Raw genomic sequence first — 11615 nt, forward strand, 5'->3', positions numbered from 1 at the left:
AGTGCTGCAGCAAAGAAAAGAATGAAAAGAAGGAAGCCTTGTCAATAAAAGTCCCAATTATCCTCTCTCCTGTGCTCAAGTCAGTCAATGTATTGTGCTGCACAATTAAAGAAGGCAGTGCACAAACGAACCGACATTTACTTGCAATTCAAAAAACAACTAAAACCAAGCAAGACCTGGATACCACAAAGCCGAGGCAAGCAAAAGGATGCAAAAAGTTGTGCTGAACAATGGGAACTTTTTTTTTTTTTTAAATGATTGGGAAAAGTAGTGAGATAGTTATGATTGAAATTTGTTCTCATTTTACTATACGCTGTAGTTAACATAATTATTTTTGTCAATCTTATTTTATTCCTGCATTCCTTCTTAACACAAGAATATAACACACTCACACTAGTCACAGTGAAAAGTCATTAGTTATTGAGTAATATTTGAATCTAACAGCGGAAATACTTGGGAACAGGTAACTGATTGACTTACATGTACAGCATTATTTTGTTGTTGATAAAGCAAAATGAAGAAGAGCAGGTGGCATGAACATCATCCAAAAATGTGGTTCTGTAGGCGTAGCCCCTGTTATGTATATCTAAACTAAGATTTCATGTACCTTCGGTTCGAGAGACAAAATCAAAAAGCATTATCTAAGTGCGGAAATACAGGAGACCATTATCATAAGCCGGCCTAACCCCAGAAATACACATTACACAGTACGACGGGGTGGGTTTAATGCTGCATATAAAGTGAAATAGAAGAACATAGAAAAAAAAATAGAATTAAACTAGAAATGTCGCTATGGCGACTGGTATGCTTCCGCCATAATGCATGATTCTCCTAATAGGTCTAGATAGTACATGTGGACAATGTGTGATTAAATTTTCACAAAATTGGCAAAATACAAAAATGACAAGTTTGTCACAAATGTGTTAAATGTTCACCTTCCTTGACCTAGGTTTAATTGGATGAATAGGAGAGCATGTATTTGGGGATTTAAGGACTTTAACTTGACTTTGACCCATTCATACATTTATGCATTGAGTAATTTCAAGGAACCAGTATGGTGAAAAAGTGTAATTTCTGTATTGAATAGTAAATTGTCACCATTTTCATCTGGCCTTTGACCCTAAAATTCATAAGATAATCACTTTCAGGTAGAACATGCATAGATATGTAGTAAGTCCAAAGATAACTTGAGCCACTTCCGAGATATGGAGGAAAAAGTTAGTTCAGCACTTTCACTTGATCTTTGACCTTTTGACCTTTGAGGCAAAAAGAATCACACTTTCCAGAGAATTTCTATTCGGTTACACATGCATACACCAAGTGTAAAAAAAAAATAATAATCCTGCTGGCATTGCATAAACATGAGGGAAATAGTAAATTTTGAAGGTTGCACTTGACCTTTGACCCCTGACCTTTGACCCCATGAACCCTACATTCGCTAGATAATCACTGCCAGTCAGTACATGTATATACTATGTTCCATGAAGATACCTTGAAAAATTTTCCAAGGTACGGAGAAAAAAAGTTTGAATATTTTTACTTGACCTTTTGACCTTTGACCTTTGACCTCATGACCCAAACTTTCACCAGAGAATCTTAATTGGGTAATACATGTATACACTAAGTTTCAAGAAAATATCTTCAGGCATTGCATAGATATGGTGGAAATAGTGATATGTTATGTATTTGACCTTGACCTTTTGACCTTTGACCTTGAGCATGTGCACCCAAAAGTTGATAGGCACAACTTCACCCCCTAGTACACATACATGCCAAGTTTCATTAGGATACCTCAACAGGTTTTGATAGTTACCTTGTCCATGAAACATTCATTACGGACGGACGGAAGGACGGACGGACGGACGGACAACCCGAAAACATAATGCCTCCGGCACCACTTCGTGGCGGAGACATACAAAAAAAAAGGTAAATGGACGTTCCGATCTACTACGACGTAGGCCCTACATCAGAACCAGAGATGTTTAAGTCACAACTTACAAAGACAAAATGAGATTTGTTCCCGTGAACGTATACAGGCAAACTAATCACATTTGTCAATAGTCAACACCTATTATTCAATGCAAATTGCACAACCGTGTAGTCTTTTTTCTCTCTCTCTTTCTCTCCCTCTCCTGGTCTTTTTTCTTCTTCTTCTCTCTCTCTCTCTCTCTCTCTCTTTCTCTCTCTCTTTAGTCTTTGGGGAAACACCAAGAAATCCCACATATCTTGAAATTTATAGGGCTATAATGCCCGGAAAAAATTATGTTGGAATGAGGCATTTATGAATCATGCTATACTTTTTTTTTCTTTTTTAAGAATCTACCCTGTCTTAGTGTCTTGGCATAACGAGTCGTTGATGTCAGCAATAGCTCTGAGCTCCGAAAGGTAGTGGAGTCATGTTGTATAATCAGTGTGGGGTTTCAAACTCACATGGGTATGGATAGCCCTTTTAGCCACAAATGGCCTTCTACAAGGGGTCCGATCCGAGTTAAAAACATAATGCTTCAAATGACAAAATCCTTTTGCAATCACTGAAAATGAAACAGAAAAAAAATAACAAATTGAGAATATTTTTTATGGAAATGTTATTGCATTAGAAAAGGTGGGAAAACCACGAACGGCCTAAACATGAATTGGAAAAAAAAAAAATCTTCATCGAATTGATCAAATGGGAGAATTTCACAGTGAGAAGACACATACCGGTGCATGTCTGTAATGTATCCAGTTGTCAACTACTTTTGAGCGAAACGAATATAGTTACAACGTTTATAAGACATATCTAAAGGACCAAATCAAGGGGAAAGCCTCGAGAATGTAATTCAAATTAATGTTCAGAAAATCAGAGGCTAATGAAAGTAAATCCCTAAGCGAAAGGCTAACAAAGTAAATCTCTTCATAAGAAAACTGTCATTTAGACCGTAGGTTAGATAAAAATTCATTGCCATTACGAAATGTTTGAAGAAAACTGGCGCATTGAAAATTCAAACTGCTACATAAATCATGTTGAGTGATGTGGATATGTCACCATTATGAAATCCTTGTCGATCACTGTTAATCATGGTAGGCCTACATAAAAAATAACACACACGTTACTTGCAATGTTGAACCAATGTAGTTGTTTTTTTTTCCACTGTACAATACTTAAATTTACCATGCAGTTGGTTAGGACCTCTACTCATGATTGATCTGAAATATCTATATTTCTACATGTGATGCAAGTCCGCATGAATGTTGGAAGGATCTCTGAATATCAATCGGAAGCGATGTTGGTCATTAATATAATCATAGTGAGTAACTATAGTGATAGCTAACCTAAGGATAATGATATCATAATATGCTAAAGTAGTAGATGAAAATCATCACCTTAAATCATGCAATTTCTATATAAAAGCAACAAAGACAAAAGTGTCACTCTCTTCAGCAGTGATGCCAGTTTAAAAAAAAATTAGACTGCGGTAAAAACATACATTGCATTATAGACATCTACTGGTGTCTTATAATCATTGTTTGAGAAATTTCTACGAGGAAATAGAACGCGCACTTTTTCTAAATCGAAATGAGACAAGAATGTGTAATTGATTTCTTTTTTTCCATCAAAAATCTTCGTTTGTTTTGCTCTTCTGGAGAAATAACAACTAGAACAGCCTGAAACTAAGGTTATAGAGCACCGTTCCTCCACAACAACAACAACAACAACAGAAACTTTGTCAGACGTAGACGACAGATGACCCCCCCCCCCCCCCCCCCCCCCCCCCCCCCCCCCCCCCAGCGACGTGCCCGTGCGATACGAGTATGTGATAGATCTCTAGGTAGAGAGCGTACGTTGTGGAATTTGCCGATCGAGCGAGCGTGGATCAACAGCGACTTGCCTGTGGAACAGAACTTCAATCTGTCAAGATCTGTGTAATCGTGGGTATTCATCATGAGTAAAGCACATCCACCAGAACTGAAAAAGTAAGAAAATTCATAGCACTAATTTAGATACCGTAAATTCGTACTAAATTGTAGCTATTGGAAGAACAAAGTGGGTATTATCAGCGCGTTCTGATGATGAACAACTGTTGTCGCTAGTAAAACACAGCGTTAACGTTACTTGTTTTATCGCATTAATTTATGAAATTCATTACTTGAGATTTTTTTAATGGTCTGAATTTCTTTAATCTGAATAATAGGTCACCCTGTTATGTTGCGTAATATGTAATGTGCTATGGTTGCTTTTACAGGGGATGATAGTTCCTCATTAAATCAAGTTATCGACACTACGTCGCCATCGTTTTGTTCAGTCCCAGCCATTGAGATAAGTGTTGTGTAGAGTAGGTTTTTTTTTTTTTTTTTTTTTTTTGGTGGTTTTTTTTTTCTTTCATTGAAGGCTCTTCAGCTCTGAAGACTAAGCTCTGTAGTTGTACCGCCAGTAGACTGATGAATTTGCCTCTAGTTCAGTGGACTCTTATATGGCCTGGGATGCGGTTTACGGGGCGGTGGGTCAAATTGGTAGATACGGTTGGCCCCTCACAACACCAACAGCAGCAGCATGCAGCATAGCCCCGGAGACCGCGCCGCCAGGCGCGGTCCTGGCGGCTTCCCCGCAGTTTCGCTTATGTTAGTTCAAGTATTCTGTGCGCTTGTGCAAGTGATTGTGAATTCTGTGAACATCGGCGAGCTGCTTATAAGACATCATTTTGTGCATCACAAGTAATGAAATGCATCAAACAGTCGCCGATGATAGTCATTTAGGTTTCATCGACCCATGTAAGTATTCCTAGTAGTTTCTGTTGAAAAATTAAGGAAATATAGCGCCGCAAAGGCACCCGTTTGTTCAACATGAAGATCTGACATGGGAGCACGGCGCAGCCGCCACACTGCGTGTGGCGGCTGTCGCAGTTACATGCAGCAGAGAGGGAATGCAGTGGAACTGGAGGGAGTGGAAGATGATTTGTCTGTTGTGTGAGGGGCTGACCGTATATTCATGTAAGTTTTGTACAGTTTAGAATGAGAGGCCACTGAATACAATAGCATGAACAAACATGGTAAATTACAAGTTACCAAATGTTTGACATCCTAAATTGCGGAAGCAAAATAATGTGCATGATCATGATCTGAACGCATGCACTGCAATCATCGTTCGAACGCCTGTACTCATTGTTCGGCCCCAATGTCCGTGCTTCGACATTCGCGCCGTGCCGCGCCGTGCGCTCGCCCTGCCTATGATGAATGTACAATGTATTAGTGCGCTTGCCACACGCGGGAGAAACTGGGATAGTACTGTACATCGCACTACGAGAGCGCTACATGTACATGTACTCCATGCAATCCACGCACGCAGTACGAGAGATTCAACGCATACACAACACGTTGCGATCAAACCATGGCGATACCGCAAATTCTGGCATGGGTGGCACGCAAATATCGTTTAAACGTTCAAGTTTTCTCAGAAACGGCTGCGATTGTGGCTGTAGGTGTACATGCTGTACAGATTCAATGCAGATAAACGGACTAACTGTAACTTCGAAACTTAGAATGAAACAAGTCTATATGTGTTGCTATGCAACTTTACTTACCCGTTACTTACCCGTTAAACTGCTTATGCGAGCTGACCCGGGAGGGTCGCGACAATGATTTCGGGGGTCCGGCGATGTGACCCACTGTTGTGCTCTTCGGAACATGTGTGGAGGTAGTTGCATAGTTTGAATTTCGCACTTGATATGCGCCATTTTTAATTCATGAATTTCAGGGAATTTTTATTTGTAAGAGTGGTCTATTTATGGAAGCTGTCGAATCAAGGGTCACTTTATTATACAAGACAAAAGAAGAAGCAGATTTATTGCCATATCGGTCTACTCTGCTGTAAAAGTTTAGCTGACTGCCGGCTGCCTGACTAGGCAGAAAAATCTGTCTGTCTGGAAGAGACGGGGGGGGGGGGGGGGGGGGGGGGGGGAGCTTAACTACTGTCCCTATGCTATGGACAAATTGATGAGGTACATTTAATTCACAGTCGTACTCAAATCGACAAATTTTAGCTTAAATAGTAAATTGATATCTCATACGTTATACAATGCTCTCACCAGCTGTTTTAAATACCAAAGTTAACAAAGAATTGGGTGGAATTTTCATGGAAAAAAAAAAGCTACCAGCTTTTTGACATGCTAAATTAGAATACAGGCTAACACATAAATGACAAGCAAAGGATATATATATAGAAGCGCACACGCTGCCTGTACTTTCATGCTCTGTGGTGATAACTGATCACCTGCAAATTGGTTTCCATTCTAGAGCATCCTCCTTGTGAAGAACAATGTATAGCAATAGCATATCACAACCTTCAGTCTATATATGAGAGAGATTCAGTGAAGCCGGATGTAGTCTCAGCAGAAAATCATATGTACTGTAAAACGAGGAATGTTCGCGTGCATTTTAATATCGCGAATTTCACGAGCGCCAAGATTCGCGAAATTAAAATGCACGCAAAATTTCTTATCTACACTGTATGCATTGAACGCCAGTGGCAATTCGCGAAAATTTCATGCCACAAACAAGGCTGTTGGCTCCAAGTCGCGAAAATTTTGTGCCGTAAATATATCATGTTTGACAGTATATCCCTCACAATATAATACAGACTGATCTTTCAGTCTGTACTGGCTAACCTGCTTCAGTACCTTTAGCCCAGGCTCACACTGGAGTCAAGCACAGGGCTAGGGCTTACTCTGATTTGTTTCCAGAGTACCTGGCAATTCAATCCATAAGCTGCAGCATGTTTAGCTACTGTAGAGTTCTACAACACAAGTACCGACCCCATACTGTATAAGTGGAAATTTTCGCGGTGTTGAAATTTTCGCGCATTTCGCGCAACCAGAAACTAGCGCAAAAATAAAAGCACGCGAATATTTTTGCTCGCCATATGTTCCTGTGTGTGATGTCTTGATTCCGCTGAATTAAAAACCGCGAAACGCTTCTTACCCGGCCAAGTGCAAAAAATTTGTCGCGCGAAAATATCCACTTTTACAGTACAATGGCAATCCACTCAAATTGGGGGGGGAGCAGAATTGGATAGGACAGGACTTAAAATGATGTCTTAAAACTCATATTTCTTACGATTTACTCAATGTACACAGAAGCATATAAAGCATGAGAAAATACCGTAATATCCATATACTTGTTTTTGTTTCTATTTCGGTTTCGTCGGTATAGTCAGATTTAACTGTACTCCACCAGCGTTGTTTGTTGCTTTCAAATTGTATTTAAATTGATTGATATTTGGAAAATGACCAGTTTGCCAAGATATTTCACACAATTTACATGAATGTTATGTGCAAACCATAGTTCAATAATCAATCAGTGTGCTAGAGAATTTAGTAAGAAGGGTGCTGCTTCATGACAGTTCAGTAAAGTGCTGGTCACCACTACTGTAATATGGCACACTGTTTCCATTGTGCTTACAATGTTTCTTTCTGTTTTTCTTGTCAGGTTCATGGACAAAAGGTTATCATGTAAGTATTGTTTGTTTTTTTTCATTACTTGATGTAGACCCTGGCTACTGTATATGTGACATTCCTGTGTAATCAAATTTGGTCATTGTGCATTTTCTAAATATTGATCAGCAGTGATCTAGTCATACATTAAGGCATAAATCATCCCGAATGGCAAAAGTGGGTAGCATTATCAAAGTATTAGGTTGATCAAATTATAATTAAACACTCATATGAGCGATATAATTATGCCTCCGCCACGAAGTGGTGCCGGAGGCATTATGTTTTCGGGTTGTCCGTCCGTCCGTACGTCCGTACGTCTGTACGTACGTCCGTCCGCATTCGTTTACGCGATAACTTGAGTAATATTGACTGGAATTTTACCACACTTGGTCCAAGTATAAAGTATGATGGGGCAATTAGTTGATTAGATTTTGGGTGAAATCGGCCAAAGGTCAAAGGTCAAATGTCAAGGTCAAATCATGAAATTGTATCCGTTTACGCAATAACTCAAGACTGGATCAAGCAAATTTCACCAAACTTTGTCCGAGGATGATGTACGATGGGAAAATTATTTGATTAGTTTTTGAGTGAAATTGGACAGAGGTCAAAGGTCAAAGATCAAGGTCAAATCCTAAAATTTAAGTGTTTACGTGATAACTCAAAACTGGATGAAGCAGCTTTCACCAAATTTGGTCCAAGGATGATGTATGATGGGGCAATTAGTTGAGTTGATTTTAGTGACATTGGCAAGAGGTCAAAGGTCAAAAGGTCAAGGTCAAATGCTAAAAATGTTGCTATTTCCCCATTTCCATGCAATGTCCGAAGGTATTTTATTAAAAACTTAGTGTAGACATGAACTACTGCGTAAAGACTCTCCAGAAAGAGTTTCATGTCATAAGGTCAAAGGTCAAACGGTCAAAGGTTAGATGAGAATGTTACAATTTCACTTTATGCATTATGGCGGAGGCATCAGTCGCCATAGCGACATTTCTAGTTTCTGATCTATCACTAAACCGTAACACACCGTGGTGCATACCCTCATGCCCGCCTGTTTCGAACTACTACCTGTAATTTTAAGTTCCAGGCAAGCATATGAATATCCAATACAAAAACTTATTAGATTAACCCTCTGTTTACTTGGTGTGATGCAGTTCGCGTTTTATACATGTGCAAATGTTTGTTATGTATTTTAGGAAACACAAAGTGTTAATGAGCATATTCAATGTGCACCGTACATGTCCCATAGGTAAATTTTTGTAGCACGCAGCCTGTGATTTTGGTATGATACCCATCTATCTCTTTTTGGTATAAGATATTGTTTTGACTTTGTCATGTATCAATGAATATATCTAGTTTGTGTGGACAAAGGTGATACATACATCAGTACAGTATTATTGGATTACATGTACATGCTGTTCTTTCAGATTGTGAATTAAAATTTGCAGTTTGATGATTTATGGCTGTAATACCTAGAGTGCTGATGGAAAGCTTGTGAGTTTGGTCATGATTTTGATAGAGATATATCTGTGTTGATATCTGTAGTACACAATACTTTTGAGTGATATTCATATTTCAGTCTGGTTGTTAAACTAAACCAGCTGAAACTACAATGGCCTGTTTAAGACTTGTACCAGTAGAGTCATGAAATGTGCACTTGATAGTGAGATGATCAGGCTCAGAGACTTATGTATGCTTCAGCATGATGATATCCCCATATAATATGTGTATTTGGGCAGATATTTAACTCTTTTCCAATCCTATTGTCCCGGGCAGTGAAGCTGAATGGTAACCGCCGTGTGACCGGAGTGCTGAGAGGATTCGACCCCTTCATGAACCTGGTCATCGACGAGGCAGTGGAGGACATCTCGCCCACACAGAAGAACGACATCGGCATGGTGGTAGGCTGACAATTCTTTGAATCAAACGAGAATGACTCAGCATTGGGTCTTCATGTTCAGAGTTTTACTGTAGATTCCCGTTATAACGAAGTCCTCGAGACCGGCAGTTTTCTTTCATTATGTCGAAATTTAATCATAACGAAACAAAGAAACAATACAAAATATAGAGCACATAATTTTGCGGCCTGAAGTTTTACTTTGTTGTATTACCGGAATTTTGTTAGAACCCTGTTCATTATAACAGGAGTGCACTTCATTGGCACATGTGTGCTGTAGCTTGGATCACGATGTGGCTTTATCATTCTTTGTATGCTCAAAAGCCCTTTCAGATGAAAGTGTCCAAATGAAATACCAGTAGAATGTGAAGCACTTTTAAATGTTGTCCAAGGTACGAACAGAATTACCCAAATATTTCAGTGCAGAATCCAAAAAAAGTACAATTGATAGATGAGATGTGTGACTTTATTAGATTGTATTTGGAAACACAATGTAAAGCTTTTGCTGCACTTGCAATGTGTGGAAGTTTGGTAAATAATGTGATGCACCAATGACATATTTCATAGAAGGGATCTCTCTATTCCTTACACATCTTCTGCTTCAATCAAAACACAAAATTCAGCAATCAATATGAAAAGGAGAATGTCAAGAAAAGCAAACTGAAGGGTTGTCAAAAGCACTTTTCGTCTACTCTTGATCTTTACGGGCTGCAGACTGTACATGTCAGTCTAGGCACCATGCTTTGTCAGCATTTAGACCAAGATTATAGAATTTAATCTGTTCACAGAGTTTGTCAGAAAGAAAGAATAATAATGTATTTTTTTAAAAAGATTCCGTACAAACACAATAGGTGATACACTGTAAGCTTATCACCTAATTACTTGAGTTTAAATGTCTTTACACTGATCTGACATATAAATAAAGAAAGAACTAAACTGGTCCTCGAAGATTATAACATTCATGTGTATCAGTTTCATTTGTCGAAAGTGATTAGTAAAATAATAAAAATCGGCTTTCCAGAGAGGGTACAGTTTGATATACGTTCACAACATACAACTTAGATTTATACTTTTGCACATATTTCTGGATGGAATTTACTTTTGTTTAATATGCCTTGTCATTAGATGAAATAGCATTTCATATTTTAAAAAAATTCCAAGGGGAAAAGACTGTCATTATGTTAGCATTCAAAATGAATCTTCAGATTGATCAGAAAGATGACGACATCAAACCCCCATCATCAATAAGGCACAAATGCACATGTGGAATTCTTTGTCCATCCATAGAAATCAGACGACTGTATGGATAATTACAGCCAGTTAGAACTCCATCTCTTGAAGCTCAATGCTTAGACAGTTTGTACCAGACAGCAAGTTTGTCAAAATTGTGCCATAGGTGAATTTGTCCCATTTCAGTGAAGAGAATGACTGTTTAAGAAATTTCGGAAATCATGCTGTCCATGAGCCGCTGAAGAGGGATTTATGCCATATTGATAAGCATAATTATACATGCTTTATAAACAGTAGTCATTTCAGGAGAGCCTATGTTCAATTATCGAGTTCAAATCACTGTGCTGTCAAACAGCAAAACTACTTCCTTGTTTATGAACTAGTACAACATGTTGCTTTTCAGTGTAGTCATACAGTGCTCGAATCAAAACTTCATGATTCATTCTTTGAGTAAACATTTGTTTTGATACATTTACTGTTTAGGACCTCATCCCTCAGTTCTGGTATGTTTACCATGTGCTCAGTATCACGTCGCTAAAATTGACTCAGTGTTTGGTATGCTGCATTTCTTGAATATCACAAGAAGGTAAGAAATTAATTATGGTATGTGAAACAGTCTAAAAGGATGTCTATAAATTTCTTAGGCAGCCGAAATTAGTTGTGTGTGTGCTTCTTATATATTTTTGATAAATGCTTTATGTGAATAATGTTGATATAAAATTATTTAGTGGAAAAGAAATGTCATTATGATGCCTGTGTTTTGTTTTGTTCTGTCTCCCCAGGTCGTTCGTGGCAACAGCATCATCCTATTGGAAGCTCTGGACAGAGTGTTATAGCGGCCGTCTACCATGCACATCGCTCCTTTGCGTGTGATGTTGAAGTGTTGGCATCCGATTGGCCAAGACCTGGAGAAAGCAGCATCTAGGGAGGACTTTTTTTCACAAACCTTTCAGTTTAAATCCGTACCAGACTGGCTTGCCAGCAACTGCTGATATTGTAACAAATTTGGCATCTATCTGTTTGTG

General features: G+C 38.7%; 1 protein-coding gene across 1 annotated transcript; it reads left to right on the plus strand.

Annotated features, from left to right (window-relative positions):
- The first annotated feature begins 3869 nt into the window (after nt 1-3869).
- On the plus strand, nt 3870-11615 carry LOC139739789 (small nuclear ribonucleoprotein G-like). The gene is made up of 4 exons (XM_071650383.1): nt 3870-3954; nt 7462-7484; nt 9240-9364; nt 11373-11615. Exons 1-4 carry the CDS (start codon nt 3923-3925, stop codon nt 11424-11426), a joined length of 234 nt encoding a protein of 77 aa, XP_071506484.1. The 5' UTR covers nt 3870-3922; the 3' UTR covers nt 11427-11615.

The sequence above is a fragment of the Diadema antillarum genome, unplaced genomic scaffold (genome assembly GCF_040938485.1).
Source record: "Diadema antillarum isolate AM-2024a unplaced genomic scaffold, OU_Dant_1.0 seq00000819_RagTag, whole genome shotgun sequence".
NCBI lineage: Eukaryota > Metazoa > Echinodermata > Echinoidea > Diadematoida > Diadematidae > Diadema > Diadema antillarum.

Bases quoted from the DNA above. Each gene is read 5' to 3' on its own strand.
- LOC139739789 (XM_071650383.1), top strand. From the start codon at position 3,923: ATGAGTAAAGCACATCCACCAGAACTGAAAAA. The intron at 3,955-7,461 runs GTAAGAAAATTC...TTTTCTTGTCAG, and splicing joins CATCCACCAGAACTGAAAAA to GTTCATGGACAAAAGGTTAT. The intron at 7,485-9,239 runs GTAAGTATTGTT...TGTCCCGGGCAG, and splicing joins CATGGACAAAAGGTTATCAT to TGAAGCTGAATGGTAACCGC.